This window comes from Mus caroli, chromosome 6, assembly GCF_900094665.2.
Source record: "Mus caroli chromosome 6, CAROLI_EIJ_v1.1, whole genome shotgun sequence".
NCBI classification, from domain to species: Eukaryota; Metazoa; Chordata; class Mammalia; order Rodentia; family Muridae; genus Mus; species Mus caroli.
In genome coordinates, this window is record NC_034575.1 from 146108657 (window position 1) to 146128911 (window position 20255).

General features: G+C 43.0%; 1 protein-coding gene across 5 annotated transcripts in view; it reads right to left on the reverse strand.

Moving 5' to 3' along the window:
* Tmtc1 (transmembrane O-mannosyltransferase targeting cadherins 1) overlaps window positions 1–20255 on the reverse strand; it is a 319404-nt gene that overhangs the window by 160678 nt on the left and 138471 nt on the right. For all 5 annotated transcript variants that reach the window (XM_029478419.1, XM_029478417.1, XM_029478418.1 and 2 more), the window contains 2 exons: window positions 19761–19937; window positions 18153–18356 (listed from right to left, as the gene is read on the reverse strand). In XM_029478419.1, the coding sequence (XP_029334279.1) occupies window positions 18153–18356; window positions 19761–19937 (381 nt within the window). The remainder of the gene's footprint in view (window positions 1–18152; window positions 18357–19760; window positions 19938–20255) is intronic.

A 20255-nucleotide genomic window follows, 5' to 3' on the forward strand; every position in this document is an offset into this window, starting at 1 on the left:
AATTCCAAAGTATAAAATAAATGACAATGTGTGTCCCTTTGAGTGCCAGGCTTTGCTTCTGGACCCAGTGGCCTGCTCAGCTATGACAAGGCATGAGAACCAAAGGACAAAAGAAACAGTTGCCAGATGTTCATGGAAAGGAGCAACTGGCAGCAAGGCCACACTTAGGATAGGCATCCAAGCCTAGAACATGGGGAGGAGGGGGTCTGGCAGGGGCAGGCCAGCTTGCTTCAGTAGTGTCTGCTGGACAGTGTTGAACAGGACATTTATGATATGGACAGGGCAGGAGTGTAGAGTTAGGAGGAGTCCAGTGTTTGCAGACCGGGATGAGCCATACGTGTCAGCCATCACTCAGGAACCATATCAGGGGAGCCACTCCTGTACCATCTCAGGACACTTGAACTGGGTACTACTTGTAAGTACAGTCCCTGGAACAAGCCCACAAATGTGAAGGTCTGCAGAGATCTACTTTACACCAGTTCTAGCTCTACCAACCCAGCAAATGCACACCCACAGGGACACACTCTGCCCTTGGCTTACTCGTAGATGGGACATAGGTATGTTCCAGAACTCTGCCTGTCTTTCCTTCAGCAAAGTTACCTCAGCAGGCTTTTTGATGGTTTCCACTATTGCTGTTGTTTTGGGGTGGAAGTTGGAAGGGCATGATCTCCTTATGAAACCCAGATGGCTTGAAAAGCCCACACCCTCTTGCCTCAGCCTCAAGATAGCTTCCTGCAGGACCTTTTCCTCCCACTGGTAGAAATGCCAGCTCTGCCATTGTCACTGGCCTGAGGTGTTGGCCCTGGTCCCGGTAAACAGTTCACAACTATCCTCCCCAAGTGCCTAATTTGAATGCACCAGCACTGTCTGGTGACAATGTCTCCTATTACTGAATTCCTTAAGGAAGCTCTCCACACATATGAGAAGTGGGGACACTAGAAATGAAGACGTGTATGCAATACAGAACTCATATCCTAGACTTAATGTGCTTGGCACACATCTGAGTCCTTCTGTGGGTCTAAATGCAATTTATTTTTCTCAATAAAATTATGCTTCAATCCTAGATCCACAGAGATTGCCTCAGTGCAGCAAAAACCAGCTGGTGTGTATCCAGTTAACAGGCTGACGAAGAGGGGTGGGAAAGGGATGAGCCATACAACTCCTGGTCTGGAAGAAAGACACAGCAGAAATAGCACATTGTGGATTCCAATATAAAGTACTCATTTTTGGGTAATAAAATAAGGACTTTGGAAAGATTTTACCTGGAAAAGTAAGATTTAGAATTCAAAAAGGTAAGGTTTGCAACTTTTCTATCAGATCAAACCACTGTGTGCCTCCATAGAAATAACACACGCACACACACACACACACACACACACACACACACACACACACACACACACTCAATAGGAGGCAGATGAATTGAGCTAGATGAATTATTAGTATGAGTCTCCTAAATCTCCAATCTTGTAGCTTCCAGAGTCAGTCCTCCAGTTCTGCTTAAGATGTGAAGATATACCTAATATAGAATCTAAATATCACCCATGCCTTGAAACCAGAACATTTGATTCTTTCTTGCACCCCTGCCTCCCCCAATTAGATTTCCCTCAAGCGTGCAAAGATTATACCTTCTTAATCACCTCTGAGAAGGGACAGCACAGCAGACACCTCTGCTACATGTACTAGAGACTATGATATTAGCAATAATAAAACTCATTTATTTCCCTATGCCAACAAAGGACCCATATCTACCTGCTCTTTTTTTCCCAGCTATTTCTGATGAGAATAAAACTCATTAAATCTAGTAATAATCTTTCTCAGTTTCCAAATGTTAATAGTTAACTTACTACTAATCTACTTGGTATAAGAAAGGGGAGAGGCCACAGTCAGAAGTTATATTTACTTCTTGTTTACACAAGAGGGGCAGCCTCATGGTGTCAACATTTCTGTTAGTATTTGTGGATACCAAGCATGGGAACCCTTGCTTCATGGAGAGGCTCATCTTGTTAACACTAACAGGTGCAAACACCACACATTTTTAAAAATTAGATATTTTCTTTATTTACATTTCTTTTTTAATTTATTTTTTAATTAGGTATTTTCTTCATTTACATTTCAAATGCTATCCCCAAAGTCCCCCAGACCCCCCCCTTACCCACCCACTCCCACTTCTTGGCCCTGGCATTCCCCTGTACTGGGGTATATAAACTTTGCAAGACCAAGGGGCCTCTCTTCCCAATGATGGCCAACTAAGCCATCTTCTGCTACATATACAGCTAGAGACATGAGCTCTGGGGGTACTGGTGAGTTCATATTGTTGTTCCACCTATAGGACTGCAGACCCCTTTAGCTCCTTGGGTACTTTCTCTAGCTCCTCCATTGGGGGGCCCTGTGTTCCATCCAATAGCTGACTGTGAGCATCCACTTATGTGTTTGCCAGGCCCCAGCATAGCCTCACAAGAGACAGCTATATCAGGGTCCTTTCAGCAAAATCTTGCTGGTGTATGCAATGGTGTCAGTGTTTGGAGGCTGACACCATGCATTTTTTAAAAATAATTTTTATTTACATATATGGGTAATACGGGTATTTACCTCTGTATATGTTTGTGTACCACATGTGTGCTATGCCCTTAGAGGCCAGAAGAGGGCATCAGATCTCCTGGAATAGGAGTTATAGACCTTAGTGAGCCATCCTTTGGATCCTCTGGAAGAACAGCCAATACTCCTAACCACTAAGCCATCTCTCTAGCCCAAACACCAGCACATATTCTTGAGGAACATCACAAATTGGAATTTGGTGGAAATCGTTCCCAGTTAGTTGTAATATATTAAAAAAAAACTATTTTGGGCAGCAATGTTCTCTCAGTGTGGTCTGGTTCTTACTCTAAGAGATATTAATATGGCAAAAAACGGGGGTGGGGGTGGGGGGATGAATAAAGTCTTATCAAAGCAGCCTAAAAGAAAAGCAGTACTCAATAAAAGTTATGCTCTTGAAATAAAATTAAATGAAATAATAAAATGTGTAGGGACAGCTCCTGCTTATACAAATACTACTACATAAGAAAATGTCGAAAAGTTTCCGAATTTAACATTATTTTCCCTCTCATTTACTTGAAAGAAGACAGCTGAACAAATAAAATCAATATGTAAAATATATGCACACATCAGCTGCCTTTAAATGCTAAGAAGGAAAAGGAATGCTGATCTGTATCTACAGTGAGGTACAGCCTGCTCTATATCCACACTGAGGTATAGCCTGCTCTCTGTATAGCATGTTGTCTCTGTAGTTAGCCTCCGTTATAGGATTAAAGATTTCTGACCCAAGTGATCCAATTCTTCCAAAATGTTCACACCCCATATGGTTCCACAATACTCTTTCTCTTACTCTATCTTTTTCCTTAACTATTATTTTCTTGTGCACTTTCCTTTTTCTCTGTTACAACATTTGGGCAACTTTATTGCAATTCCATAAACCCAGATATGGACTGTGATTACACCTTTTGATTAGAATATTCCCTTCCTGGGGTCAATCAATTGAATATAAAAATGTAAATGATGTAAACAGCATGCCATTAAGGAATACACTAAAGACATCAAAATCTTTCTGCAAAGGGTAAACATATTACAGGCTATAAGCTCATGGCAGGCAAGGACCAGTCATGATGCCCCTTAGAAGGAAGGGAAATTGAACTGTGTTGGTGCTTAGGCAAAAGCATTCACAGGGTAGGGCTGTGGCTCAGTGGCAAAGATCTTATCTACCAAGCTCTCCAGTCACATCTGTGGGGTCTATTTCTAATGCCAAGATGGGGGTGGGCAGGTTTAAAGAGTGTCTTTCGATGTGGATTATTAAGAGTGGCTAAGATGCTGGTACCAAGGCAGATGAGAAAAGAAAACCAGGATATCAGGAATGTGGGCATATTTCAGTGGGCAGCCACTGGGCTGGTGCAAACTCTCACAGCATGTAGGAACAGGGACACAAGGGTAAAAGCTGAGCCTGAAGACAAACCATCCATGGGTGTGAGTGTGCACACACTCTTGCATGCATGCACACAAAGGCTCTGTAGAGCAAGAGTCAACCCTATCCTAACCATGGCCCTTACTGTTTCCTAGCTTGATGCCCTCACTACTGAATCTATCTCAAACAGGTATTGAAGCATTAGGCTACAAACCTCTCATCACAAGGCTTAGCACAAACTGAGCCAGCTATTCCTATGGCATGGGGAGGCCACACTGTGTGGCTGAGTCCTCGTTACTCTACACAACATGTCTTCTCCCAAAATCATTCTAATAATTTCCATCAGGTGGTCCATCCCACCAACTCCTCCTTCTAGATGCAACTTGACACAATTGGCAATCGGGATAGCTTTATGCCCCACAGTGATCGTGACTTTATATTGAGCCTCTTTCCGATTCTCCTCGTCCCTCTCAGTTTCTGTGCCATCAATAATTCTGAACTCAGCATGCTACACTTGCTTTACCCACTCAACACTGCTGTGCGTGCTGCACGGTTCTCTCTGGGAACTTTCCGCCCTTCATTTTGACAACCCAAGGCTTTTTTCCCCTTGCAACAGTTTCCATAGTACATTAACACAATGGAGTTGCTTACTTCTTTTCCTTTGAAGACTTACACCTAACACTTGCTTGGGAGAATGGCTTGTTTCTGCTCTGAATGCACAAACCTCTGTGCCTTCACAGCACACTGGTCCATGTTCCAGGATAGAAAGTGTCCTGAAAACCATGTCGTAGCATCTACTCTTTCGATAAGCCCACAAAGGTCGTTCATTAAACTATAAGTCTGGTGGCTCAGTCATTAAGGTGCTTGCTGTTCATGCATGAGTGCCTGAGTTCAGTCCCCCTACAGAGTCAATTATGCTGTTCTATGCTTTTAATCTCAGAGCTGGGACGGCAGAGACAGGAGGATCCCTGGAGCTCACTGACAGCTAGCCAAACATTCTTGACAAGTCCCAGGCCAGAGAAAGACTGTCTCGTATCAAACCAATATGTCAGCACCTGAGGAAAACCAGCTGAGGTTGACCTCTGGCCTCCATATGCACACATGTACACTGACTAATATGCACACCCATGAAAATGCACAAACTATATACATATGAGCCTATGTACTCTAATTACACAATAATCCTAATTCAATAGTGCTTTTTGTCTCTGTAAATTTCTATATTTCTGTTAACCTCCAGGAAAACACAAATATGATATCCACAGAGACTGTTTATTTCTGCTGGAACACCCCACTGTGTTAGTCTCTCTCTAAGAGATGACATGCCTTTACTAGCCTGAAGAGTAGAATAGATACATGCTCTGATTCTTTCCAGCAGGCTTTAGGAGATGCAATCCCATATGGATGACCCCTAACCTCTGCCTTTGACCCAGGCCATCCTTCTTTCTGTATTTCTGACACTTGGCCTATCCTCTGAGCTGCTGTAGTGCACAGATGGTTAGTCTGTACAAATAAGCCTGGTGGTCACAGGTTTCACTGGAAGTTCTATAAGCTGTCACTGACGAACTATCCACATAGCTGTGAAACTACCCAGGAGAAGACTTTCAGAACATACCACCTTTGGCCAGGGAGACAGTTCAGTTGGTGAAGCAGCTGTGGTGCAAGCAAGGGGACCTGAGTTTCAAACTCCAGAATCTACATATAAAAGCCAGGCATGGTGGCAGACTTATAATCCCAGCACTGAGGGGGCAGAGACAGGAGGATCTCTGGGGCTCTCCAGCGAGCCACCCAAGCCTAATTGAGTTACTTGATAAACAATGTGACATCTCTTGAAGAATGGCACCATGGTTGACTTCTGGCCTCTGCAGATGTGCACTCTCAGGCACATGCATGTGCTATATAATAGTCATGTACACACAAACATATATACCACACTTTCTAAAGCCTTTGATACAGGGTGGTTATGGGTCATGGTTTTTAAGTTCCTCTTTAGTCTTCCTAATGTGGAGCTTTTGTTTTCTTCTTTTGCTTTGCAGAACAGAAGTCAAGTCAGAAAGCATTTCCCGGAGAAACAAGTTCTTTGTAATGAAGGGGAGCCTTGCCTTGGGGCTCTGGGGCTGTCCCACAATCTGTGGATCTTTTGAATAAGCTTGTTCTTGTTGCTGTTGTTCTTGTTTTTGTTTGGAGCTTGCTTTCTGACAGTGTTTGGCTTCCATTATAAGTGCCAGCTTCTTCCAGGCTAAAAATATCTAAGAGTTGCAAACACTGAGTCATATTACAAACATGTTTTCATTCAGCCTCAGAGTGAAGGCGCTCTGGGTCAGCAGAGACTCCACTTATGACAACCACTCAGAGATCCATCCTTATACTGATGAGGGATGCTTCAGGAAGCTGTAAAACTTCCCAGCAGAAGCAGCCTCAAGTTTGCAGAGCAGAGAAAGGCAGGGTCCTGCTCTGGAATCTATTGGAGGATTGTCTTCAGGGAACATTGCTATTCTTCCTGGGTCTCCATGATGGAATGGAGTCTGTACTATTCAGATCACCAAAGCACCAGAAAAGTCATGTAAGGATCCCATGAGTTCCATCTGTGAAGAATTCTTAAAACTCTGTGTGTGTGTGTGAGGGGGGGGGGAGCGGGGAGACAGAAACAGAGAGAGACAGAGAGAGTATGTACATGCACACACACACACACATGCAGTCTAGGAAGGACTCTATTTTGGAATTTAATATCATATCCAATAAGAAAACTATGACCTTATCATCCAGCTGGAGGTGTTTAATGAATGCCAACAAAGGTACAGGAACCGCATCAGCAGACGTGGAAAAAGCTGACTGGACTGCTCATATCAGAACTCTGGTAAGATGGGTGAGACCAGCTGAAAGTCACTGCTGGCTCCAGTGGTTTTGACACTCAAATGTAAGGAGAACCACATTGGCAGCCACCCTACAGCAGGTGCATGAGTGCATGAGTGCATGAGGTGACCTGAAGTAGGAGAGACAAAGATAAGTCTGTGTGTAAATGACACAGCCTTGTGTCATTTACAGTTGCCCAAAGTTGGATCTCTCTAGGTTACTGAAGATTCAAAGAAAGTTGTCCATCAGGCCCTTCATAACCCAAAGGACTAGATGAGAACTGGATGAAACCTTAAAATCCCTAGGAAGATGCTTGTCTCCCAGCCACACACATCTCTGATCCATTTCTGATGCAGAGATCTGCTGTAGAACCAAATTAACCAGAGGGTGAAGCTTTGCTGACAGGGAGGAAGTGGTTCTGGCACCCTCTTACAGAAACCTCACTCAGTCCCCACCCTAAGGAGCTGAGAAGGGACCAAGAACAACGCTGGCGAGGCAGACCCTTCCTGTCCAGTGCTAATTCATTCCTTAGAAAAAGATGGAGAAAATATGATGAAATAGGAACACAGAAGTCTATGGTGCTGTTTCTCATAGTTTCAGTATTTTAAATTTCTTAAACAGAGATGGAACAACAGCTTTTCTCATTTCCAAGACCTTTAAAAACAAATGATGTAGCACAGTGACAAGAGGCATGGTTTGTGTCCACATGGAAAACTTCCAGTTCCACAGGGAGACAGCACTGAGCCCCACACCCATCACTAGAAAATGACACTCCTGAGATATTCCACAGCAGGGCAGCATGACCTTCTAGCATTAAGCTCAGAAGGAAGAACAGGCCAGGCTGAGCTTTATGCTAGAAGGTCATGTGTCCCTGAATGGCCATCTCACTCTGTCCAGAAGAGCTTTCAATAATGTAATACATCCCACCTAATACTTTGCTTTATGGTGAAGGGTCTCAAGTCTCACCCACTCACCTTGAGCCAGGCACATTGACACCTAATGAAAATACGACTGCTTCTTACAGGTCCACAGTTTAGGCCTCAAAGCAGCCAAATCCTGGCAGTAGATCAATACCCACAGTAAATATCTGCTTTCCCCATGGTGGGCATTTCTAGAAGTTGTTCATAAATCTTTGCAGAGAAACAATACATGGGGTTTAACTTCTATAGTCTGAAGAAGCCTGGACAGGTAAGCAAACAGTTGTGGGTTCAAATCCAAGATCATCCAGTTTCCAGCTGTGTACTGCAGTGAAGTTACATAGTCTCTGGGCCCTAGGATCTTCCTGGTTTACATATAACAACAGTGGAACAAAGGGCAAGCTCACTTAGGGACATGGATCCTGGAGTCATACAAGAGATTAGGTCTGAGATTCAGTAGCAGTGAGAAGCCTGGTCATCTGAATGTTAATCTATCAAAGTAAGAAAACTAGGCACAGATGTTATAAGTGACGCAACCACATGAAGAGTCTGGCATGAAGCTCTGCCTTTCATTTAAGGACAGTGTCGAGAAGGCCTGTATCCCAAGGGCTTGGTGACGGTCAGTGCAGGGGTCAAGCCAAGTGACAGACATGACCTACTGGTTCCCTTTTATCTACAATGACAGGAAGACAATGGATAACAAATCAAAACCCTCAGGACATTGGACAGTAGAGGTATTAAACTGTGCTCTGACCTCTGCTGACTCCAACTGTGGAAGAAGCTGGGCATCTTCAGATAAGGAGCAGTGCCAAGGGTTTCTGCTAAACTCCTCACATAAGACATGCCATCTGTAATAATCACTTAGCCATCCTCTTGAAGAACTCTAGAAATCAGCTAACGCAATTTTTACTGCTACTAAATGAGCGATCTCATTTAAATCACTTTGTATGTCTCTGGGCTCCATACACATGCTGTGGCTCTCCACCACTCCATGTGAGTCAGGAAGAAAGCTCTAGAGAGACTTTTGTGAGGAAGTCCATCCATGGGTCCCTTCAGGACAGCATACTCTTTCCTTATGACCACTCACCTGCATCACCCTCAAGTTCTAACAGTCAGAGTCTGACTTGATCTCAGCCAGATCAGTCTTGGGCACAGAGAGCTCCCAGTAGGTAGCAGCTGCCATTAGACATTGGAGCACTTCCTCCACCACCGTGGAATACCCAGTCAATATTGGACCACAGAGCTTCTGATCAATCAAACCAGAAAAAGACATCTGCAGCTTCCTCTGCCACTTAGGAAAGTAATTATCTGCTCCGACATATAACAGCTGCCCAGACACAATTATCATAAGAAGAAATAAGGGTTTTTAGCAGAAACCAGAAACCACGATGATAAGCTACACAAAGAACAGGAGGGGGTTAGCAGCCCACAAGTTTCTGTGCCCATGCTCTTTGGAAGACAGTTGTGAATTGACAGGACTTAAGTCAATGAACAGGTGACAAGTGACATCCTGTCCCTGTTGTTGTGATCGATATTCTGACAAAGAACAACACAGAGAAAGAAAGGGACTATTGGGCGTACAATCCCTATCCATCACTGAAGGGATGTCAAGGCAGGGACTAGGAGCAGCTCCAGTCAAAAGCAGTGGGAAATGGAAGTGCCAGGACTGCCCGCTAACTGGTTGTGTCTAGCTTTTTCCTGTCTGATGTAGTTCGGGGCTCCCTGTCCTGGAATGTGCTGCCCACAGTGAGTTGGGTCTTCCTACATCAATAAAATAAAAATCAAGATAACCCCCTACAGACATGTCCAGAGGCAATTCCACAATGAAGGCTTTCTTGTCAGGCAATTCTAGGTCTGACAAGGTGACTTTTAAAACTAACCACTGAGGGCCAGGAGAAAACTGTTCTCTTGAGGTTCCTGTCAACTTCTCTCAAAACAAACATGCTGCAAAAATACAAAACTCTCAGAATGAACACACATAATTTACAGAGCCTGAGGCAAGAGAATCACTGCGACTTTGGTGCTAGCCTAGGCTACCCAGCGAGTTTAAGAATCCTTATCTGGACAAAGGATTCTTTTATGTAAATAAAATACATATAAACATGCATTATAGTTGCTATATATACCTATGTACATTTGACACAACCTTAATAGAAAATATTAAGCCTTCACAGCTACACAAAACTCAGTAACAGTTTCAAAAAGTCTAGAACTATCATTAGGTAATTCTGAAAACTGAAAGACTTGTGTTCAAGGTTTCCCGCAGAGAAATCTAATTCAGACAAGCCCACACAGCACACTACCCAGCATGCACCCTGACCATCACTCCAGCTTCCTCCAGCAGACCCCACTGCCTCTGTTCAGAACTGCCCACACTGTGCTTTGGACCTGGAGAAACCAGCCCCCTCCCCACCAGCTCTCTGTGTCACCATAACAGACTCAGCTAGAGCCAGACTTTCCCAGATGCAAGGTGACCTCTTTGGTGTACTCTCTAATTCTGTCCTTGTGTTTCCCACTGGTAGGGATATCATCCTTTTATTTACATGATCTCTTAGAGCTAGCCTAGGCTGGGCTAACCACTCTACCTATTCAGAATGAATCAGGACATGAACTAAGAGAGAGGCTATAAAAAACAGAATGAGAATAGAATGCAATACTCAAACAACAACAACATCATCAGTCTTTAAAGAAGGGAAGGATGACAAAACAGCTTCGGGGAATAAGGGAGTTTGCTGCCAAGCTTGATAACCTGAATTCAAGTCCCAGAACCCACATGATGAAAGAAAACTAGTCTTTCTACAGTTGTAGTCTGACTTCACATGAGTGAGTGCTATAGTGTACACCCCACACATATACTCACAAAATAAAAAATAATAGATAATAAGTGTACCAAAGAGTGGAAAGTAAAACTATATATTTAAATAAACAAATAAAGGAAATACCAGGAAGTTCTAGTAAGGCAAAACCAAATAAGTATATGCATTGACCTGGTGGTCACTGTGTCAACCCCATGTGAATCCTTCCAGGAAATGATCCTTCAGATGAGTAGGCTGTGCACATAGAATAAATGTGCATTATTTCAGTGAGTCAGTAATCTGACAGATGACAGATGATTTGAGGACATCTAGGAGGGCTGGAAGCAGTACATTTAATATTTAGAAGTTCATCTTTTTTTTTTTTTAGAAGTTCATCTTTTTAATGTGGGCATTTTCCATCAATACATTGACTGGGGCAGTATACGAGTCTAGAATAGAAAAGGAAATGAGGGGGGAAAGATGACAAACCAAGCATAACAGAATGTTCCCTTGCACTCTGTGCCAGTGTTCCCGAGAGCCAATGTGGGACTCAGCCTGGATCAGCCTCCTGGTTCAATTTCGAGTATTAAAGTGAGTAGAGGGTGGTAATTAAAAAGCTGAGGAAAAGTGACCCAGAAGCTTTGAGAGAGATCCAAGGAAGCATATTCAAGAGGAAATACCACACAGTCCATCCTACCCCAGCCTCCCTGTATCTTTTCAGTGTGAGAAAAATCAATACAGAACACAGAACAGATATGGTAGGGTAAGCAGACTCCCACAAGCTGTCCTTTACCTACCACATGTAGACTGTGGGGCACATGTGCACAGTTAATTAAGTAAATTAAAAATTAGAATGGAACCAGATGTGGTGTCTCATACTTGTAATGGCATCGCTCAGGAACCTACAGCAAAAAAAGACCTGGACTACAGAGTGAGACTCTGTCTCAAAAGAAAAAAAGTTAAAGGGGTTGGGGAAAAAAAGAGAAAAGAAAAGAGGAGATGAAACTGAGAAAGAGAAAAAGAAAGAACTAAAAAGGGAGGAAGGAAGAGAAGGAGAGAAAGGAGGAATGCGGTGTGGGTGTGGAGGAAAGAGATAAGACCTAGATCCAGAGAGCACAGCAACTGTCCCAAGAGACACCATGCACTTGGAAGCCAGTGGGAAGTACACACCGCCTCTCCTTTCTTATCTACAGCTCAAGGAAGATCTGGAAATAACTAGTTCTTCCAAGAACAAAAGGCAAAACAAAACACTATCCAAATACTCCTCTTGGCCCACATTGTTCCTGACTTTCATAACAACTCAGACAAGGCAGTCAAGAGGGTTCACATTCCAGACATTGTGTTCTGAGCCACCCACTGCTGTCACTTGTGAATGTCTGGATACAGGCACCCCCTCTGGGTGTCCTGAAAGGTTTACACTAGTCATGGCTCCACAGCAGAGTAGAGGGGGCAGCTGACTAAGGAAACCCCAGTCTCCTACACACACACACACACACACACACACACACACACACACACACACACCCTACCCCATCCCCTCTCTATCCAAGCAAGATCATCTTTTCCAATCAAGACTTTTCTCTTCATGTATTGAAGATTTCCATTTGAAAGCTATATTCCATCACTTAGAACAAAATATAAAGTATAAAAAATATTTATTATAAATGTTTAACTGTTTGTAACAACACATTCTGCACCACTCAAGAACCAAAATACCAGTTAATACAAACATTAGTCCTTCTTTCCGTAGAACCCTGGCTGGCTGTTTCAACTTTTTTTTCAATTATGCTATATTAATTGCCATCATCCCCTAAAATCAATACATATGTTCCTTTAAACAGTTTAGCAATACTTATGTAGGCTAAATCACTAAAAGCAAATCTGCAAAGTCAATAGCTTGGGGTGATTTCAAAATCAGTATATATCCCCAGCTTATAGAGAGAATGATGACTGTGGTTTGAGCAATATGAACAACATGAAACATTTATAAATCCAATACCATAAAGCACACCTCCCTAAGGTTATTGGGTCATCTATTTAAAAGCCCTCACACATCAAGTCTTTGTTACTGCATTTCCATTTTTGTTTGTTATTGTAACATTTTATTCAGCCATAACTCTCAATGTATCAAAATTATTAATTAAGCTGGACATCGTAATGCTTGTGACTCCAGAACTCAGAAGACTGAATCAAGAGGTTCAGGAATCCAAGGCTAGCCTTAGCTACATAATTTTTTTTTAAGTCAATAGTCTCAGAAGTGAAAAACAACAACAATGTTTGAAACTCTAAAGAGGACAGCTCACATCAGTCAATGGACTACAACCACAGACGGTCTACTCTTCTGCTAAACGTGGACAGCTTCCCACCACGGCTATGGAAGTGTTTGTCTTTCATGTTCTATTTCCTTCTAGCATATTGTAAGCTCATAAAAAAAGAAGTTGCCAAGCGCTATAAATAAGTCAAACCAAGACTAAACAACTTCCCTTCATAAACACTGCAAAGAGAAAGTGATGGTTACAAATGCAAAAGGGCTCCAAACACTCTTCTCACACTAGTCTTCTCATAATATAACATGCACATGTCTACACGTGTGTGTGTGTGATCTTAACACTTGTGAAAAATCACAATGAAAAGTTACCCTAACTAAGCTCATTTCATATTAACTCATATGCTTCCCACCCTGACCCCAGGAGGCAAGTACACAGGAGGAAACAGAGCTGAAGCCATTCCAACTACTCACATACCTGGTAAACCAGACACTCAGACCCTAGTGCACTGTTCTGAGAGTCCATTGCTTACCTCACAGCCTTTGGTAAGGATTACAGCTCCAAGATGTAATTAACGCTTGTCTTGTGGATGTTGGCCACCCACAGGTACTACTGTAGTGCCCATGATATTGATCATAATGAAATAATGGTTCTATCGATTATCCCCCATTGTAACTGAATTTTCAAATCATTTGCATTTTCACAATTCTATCCTCCTTTCATTAGATAAACTGACCTTCCACACATATCAAGAATTTTTGTCCCTTTTCAATGTGCCTTGCATTGAGATGTCTCAAAGCAAGATGTGCCTTGATTTGAGAGTCGGCAACATTTGATATTATGCAACTCATGACACCTGATCAAAACACATGCCAGGAAACTGTTAAAGCAACAAACTCAAATCCCAAAGAAATGTCTGAAACCACAATGATTTATGACCTGGCACAGAAGAATATCTCATAGAAGAACATTTATATATCCCCCTGAGTGCTAGTATTATTATGATGAACTAATACTGCTTTTTAATACAATCATGCCAGGGGCTACACTGAAAAAAAAAAAAAAAAAAAAAAGAGGGGAAAATCAGCCAGAGAACAAAGGAGCAGAGAGATAGCAGAAAACAGCCAGCAACACCCAAAGATCTCTCTCCAAGTTCAGCAAAAGGAGAGAGAGCAGGTTGGTGGTCTTAAAGTCACAGCTACAATGTTCTAAACCATAGGAGCCAGACACTGGATACCCAGATGGTGTCTGTTGAGCTGCTAGAAAACTAGACAACCTGAGACCCCTTCCAAGAGCCTGCTGTGATGGTGACAGGTTTGAGTGCCAACCAGAAATGCCTGTACCCGGTGGCTCTCTCCTTCAACATATGTCTCCGTGTCTCCACTTGGAAGCAGACTCCTAGCTTGATGGCTCTATGCTAAAAAGGAAAGGATCTGATCAGCCTATGACTGCAATTCACAGAGGATACAGAAGCCAATCAGGCAGAGCAGAACAAAGCAGGACTGCCAGCCCCTTCAAAAGCACCAACTGCTCCCATAAATTAAAGGGGTGTTGCCTCCTGAGTGCCTGATGTGTGTGAGGTAGAAGCTTTCCAGTGCTGAGGCTCCTCTAAGGCCAGCCAAGGCTCTGTTGAACCCATTCACTGTGCACTGGGCTCAGCCCAAGATGGAACAGGAAGTCAACCAGCTCTGGGAGAACATGTCAGATACTTTCTGCTATACTGCATACTGGGCCTGCTTGCTCTTCCTACCGACTCTCAGTTCATGGATAGGAAATAGTAAGAGGGGAAAAAGAAAAAAAAAAAAACCCTGTGTTCATCTTCTCCATCTACAGAAGAAAATGGTTGTTCTAATAAATTCCATATTTGAGAGAAACTAAAGTCACTAAAAACTTTAATTTCACACTGTCTCCAAATACACAAATCATGCTAAATGCACCTTGCAACCCTGATACCATCAGGGTATTTTAAAATAAGATTTTAATTTATTTTTTAAAATTATTTTATAGCACATGTCTTGCTGTGTGGGGATGGGGTGCATGCCTATAATTGTAGCACTCTGGGGGCTAAATCAGAAGTGTCTTAGTCCACTCAAGAAAACTACAGATCACCATGCATGTGAGGGTAAATAAGAGTCCTTCACTTAAGCAGGTGACTGAGAATAGGCTCTGGTCACAAAGAACTCTCAGCCCCAAGGCATTTTACAACAGATCACTCCCCAGCAAGGATGAAGGAACCCCTTGATCTGTCCAATAGTTTACAGGCAGAAAATGTTTGTTCCATAAACAAGATGTGGCTTTAGATGGGAGATTTAGGTTAAAGCAACCTGACTTCTCAAGTTCAAGGACAGCCTGGACTGTGTCATGAGTCTCAAGCCAGACTTTGCTATATAAGGAGACTCTCCAATAACAACAAAAATGTAAATAAAGGTATAAATCTTTCAGCTTTTCCTTCAGTCCTAAGGCAAACGCCAGCACTCAATCAACTTTCCTAGTAAATCATGTCCTTCTCCATAAGAGGACAAATGCCTGCACTTGTCCAGAACTGTAATTTACCAGCAATCCTGAGGCCCAATCACCAAAGAGTACAGGGTCCGGAAAACGTCCTAAAGAGAAACGAGCAAGCCATGAAGGACTAAGATTTGAAAAGGGTATCCAAATGGCCCAAATGACAGCACCCTAGACATGAACAGGTTTAAAGCTGTCTGGTGGTAAATAATTCAGGGCCAGTGAGGTGGCATAGTAGGTTGTGGCAGTTGTTACCTGGGCTGACCACTTGAGTTCAATCCACAAGACCCACATGGAAGGAGAGAACAGACTTCCACAAGTTGTACTCTACCTCTATACTCAGTGGCATGGCCACCCCCCCACACACACACATACAAAACAAATAAAGTAATAAATATACATTTTTAATATAGTTTCAAATATGCTCATTGAGGGCATGGGTGGTTCAGTGGTAGAATTCTCGCCTGCCAAATGTGCTCATTGATTTCTTATGTTCTTGGCACAAAAAAAAATTATACCTCGCATGCACAGAGGAGCGGGGTGGGTCATGATGGCAGGATGGTGTGCCATGGAAAAGGGGAGGTGCAGAGGATGTGTACAAGAAACATAGTGCACAGTGCCTACCGTGACCACTGTGGTCTATGGAATCAATGGAGTATATACGTGAAGAACAAGGATGCACTTTATATAGTACTCTCTGAGCTTCCTAACATGAAAGGAAAGGTGTGCAAAGCATGCCTGTGTGTGCATGTGTGTGTGTGTTTTATATCTTTAAGATAGTGGAGGTCTGTTAACATATGAAGCATTTCACATACAGTGATTCAGTAAATAGTTCTACCAGTCAACTGTGGTCTTACTCCAGGGCATAGGCCCTCAGCTCTCCATCTCCCAATATACTTTGACCCATATGACAATCACAGACAAAGACAAGCTGATAAATCAATATCCTCCAGTAGGCTTTCCTCCTGTGTTTGTATTTTTCCCTGACTTAGGAAACTTTTGAAAACAACACTTTATATGACAATTCTTGGTTCAACTTTTGTCAGGTTTACTAGCAGTTAAACAGAAACAGAAAACTCCCCCATACTCTCCCTCTCTGCTACCTATACACGCTCACCACTCACACTGCACTATGGTGTTCAGAGGCCCACAGGATCATGACACGGTATCCACAGTGCAGAACTATGCGAGGCTCATTTTGTTGCTACAATAAAACATTCTAACCAAAAGAAACTTGGGGGAAGAAATGGTTTATTTGGTTTCTACTTCAAGTCAGGGCAAGGACTTTAGCAGACCATGTAGGAACTCTGCTGAATATTGGCTTCCTCAAAGGCTTATGCTCAGCTATCTTTCTTATTCAGCCCCGACCAGGCAGTAGGCAATGATCCTACTCACACTAGGCTGGGTCCTCCTACATCAATAATTAAAACAATCCCCCCCCCACACACACACACAGACACACACGCACGCACACATGCACGCACACTACGGGCCAATCTGATCTGCGCAATTCCTCAGCTGAGTCTTCCATTCTAGGTTGACTCTAGGCTGTTATCAAGTTGACAGTTAATGTTAACAGGACAAGAATTAGAGTGTGGGATCTGCCACACAGCGGAAGAACTCCAGTTGCCAATTCTCTTGTTCTTGACGTGCAGTACAAACCCCTTTGGTACTGATAGACAATCTGGCATGCTACTTTTAGGCTAACAGAGAGTAAGCAAAGGAACTGTGATTTAACGTTCTGTCTGCAGAGCCAGGGATCTTACAAAGCAAGATGCCATCGCCTCTCTGAACTCAATGCCCTTACCTAATCACATCTGACAAAAGAATAAGCAGAGTTTTCAAAACCAAATTTTAATAATAAATTTACACTTAAACACACTCCACATCCATCACACCCTTCCCTCCTCAGTAAACAGGATGTGTAAATCTCTCCTCCCTGCCCAGTAAACACCAGATAGACGACCCAAACAAGTTTGTTCCGGTTTCACAATGAACCTGCTTCCTTGGTGTTCAAAGAGCTAATGGTGAATTGGAATAGTAGTTGACTAACTGTTTTAAAGCCAGCCATCATTAAAGATCAAGCTAGCTAAACTTAAACAAATTTCAAAAAAAAAAATGTTTCTACTCTGGGCATTTCCTAGTTAGATGACACAGTGAACTTGGCTCATGAGATGCCAAGTGTCTGTTTCATCTGTCTGGTGGAAACTGCAGAGTGACAGGCATCAGTTACTCCGTGCCCAGTGATGTCATGCCACAGTTTGGCATCCGCTGTGGTGGGAACACTTATATAGAAGTGGGTATACAAATAATCAGATGCTGTCTTTAGAGAGTCAGTCAGAGGATATGAGTGTGCCACCTGCAGGGGTTTTTCTCTTTATGCCTCTTGCTCTAGTATCTTTCATCTCTCCTCTATATAGTTCACCTGCACACAATGTGGGCCTGCACCCCACACACATAATTTAAAATAAAAATGAAAAAATGCTTAATATTCTTCTATTTAACATATTTTTCCCTATTATGTCATTTCCAGTTCTGAAAAATTTTCCCATGGTTGATTCCAACCCGTTCTTATGGCCCACTCACTTATTCATCTCACAAACATTCAAATAACTACCAGCAAAAGACTGCGTTATGAACTTGGAATCAACTGCCAGCAACACAGAGCAAGTTTCCACCCTCAAGATGTTCACAGTCAATCCACACTAACTTCCCAGTCTACCTTGAAAGTCCCCAACCCATAGCCAAGACCTTTGAGGAAGGGAAGGTTGTCTCAAAGAACTGATTCAACACTGTAGCTCTGCAGATGCTATATGCAATGCATGACCCAAGGAATATGGTGAAGAACCCAGCCTCATACCTCATCAGAGACCACATTGCTCTCGGCGACATGGGGAATCCACTGCTCTTGGGCTCTGGTGGCAATGGTGAATGGCAGCCTCCCCAGGAGTCTTTGTGTGGGAAGCGCTGCTTTCTGTTCTCACGGTGGGGGTGGGCTTGCTGAGAGGAAGGCTGGGGGCTCCCTGGCTGCCCAGAGCTGTGCTGACAGACCGCCCCATTGCTCCTAAATCATTCACAGAATTGAGGAAACAACAAGTCAGACTAAATGGCAAGGCTGCAACAAGAAGCAGCCATCCTTACCTTCCTAGCCAAGATCCCTGAAAGCATGTTGTCTCAAATCTCCAAGCCCCCATTTCTGCTATTTACAACTATCTATTTTCAAAAGCAGAACTGCATTACAAGGTTTTCCTTTTCAGTTTATTTTTACTGGCACATACTCACTGCACATGCTGCTGCGTTTCATGAGGATATTTGCATGTAAGTACATGATATATTTTAACCCTATTCCCCACCCCACCCGACCCTCTAACCTTCCCTTTCCTCTCCATTTTCTCCCCTTCATCCCCAGGACATCCTCCCTTAAATGTCTTATGTGCATTCACACACATATATGCAACTACATAACCCACAAATGAGAAGAAAAATGTGATAAATGTCTTTCTGATTTAATTTACCATGTATGATGATCTCCGGTTACATCCATTTTCCTACAAAAGATACCATTTCTTTCTTCTTTATGACTGAATTCCACTGCATATAAATACATCTACTTTATACAGTCCTCTGCTGATAGACACCTAGGTTGACTCCATACCTAGCTGTTGTAACTAGTACTACAATAAAGATTCACATGCACGTCTCTGTGGAATGCTGACTTGGAGTCTTTCGGATAAATATCTAGAAACGCTGTAGCTAGGTCATATGATAGACCTATCTTCAGTTTTCTGAGGAACATCCATACTGATTTCCACATGTCTGGATTAATTTGTTTTTCCACCAGAAGTACACAAGTTCTTCCTTGGATCCACAGCTGTATCAGCAGTTGTCATTTTTTTCCCCTTAATGACTACATGTAAAACTACAAAGAACAGTGGATTTGATTGGGGAAGAAAATTCTACACGCTTGACCTTCTAATATTCCCCAGTCAGTCTTAGCACCACAATCCACACAGCAAAACAAGTGCACCTTTATAGCTTAAGAGAAAAGGGGGGCACTCAATAAGCTATCTCTTTAACTGGAAAACTACATGACCTGTGAGCGAGTGAGTGTACGTGGATGGTCATGACTGGCTACAGCCAACCTCTAATGCTCTTAGATCCGAGGACTAGAGCAAGCAGACAGGCTTCAAGTTCACAGAGCTCACTCATGGGTAACAGCCATCAGAGCTTGGAAACTCAAAACAAGCTGTTAATGCTTACCATTCATAATACGATTTTCCTTGTGAGTCAAGATTCCCTCAGCAGCACACAACTCATACAAACAGTTAATACAGCTGCTTTCCATTCCAGATGTGGCACTCTTAGAACCATGAAGCAGAATGAACCCTCCCTCCTTCAAGTTAATTTGTCAGGTTTATTATAAAAAGTAAAGTAACTAATACGACACCAAAGGTTGGAAATGACTTACAACTTGTCCTGCTTGTGGGAGGGAGAGAAGAGATCATAAACCAAGCACACTCCAAACACGGTGACGCCTGTCTCCTTCACCAGCATAGCACAGGTCCCCAGAAACAAACTGAGAAGCAGGAAGAAGGGGGAAGCCGTTGTGGGGAAGCACTGCCCTGCACAGCCCTGATCCAGACTCCTGCAAAGCAAGTTGGGAATTTCCTTATCAACACATGGATTGCTATGGAACTGTCCCTGTTGAAGAAGTATCTGACGTAGAACAAGGTGTTCTGAGCAAGGATTTCTGCAAGAGCACTCAGCATGCAACTATTTGAAACTGTTAAGATGGAAGATGGTGGGGCTGGTGAGATGGCTCAGTGGGTAAGAGCACCCGACTGCTCTTCCGAAGGTCCAGAGTTCAAATCCCAGCAACCACATGGTGGCTCACAACTATCCGTAACGAGATCTGGCACCCTCTTCTGGAGTGTCTGAAGACAGCTACAGTGTACTTACATAT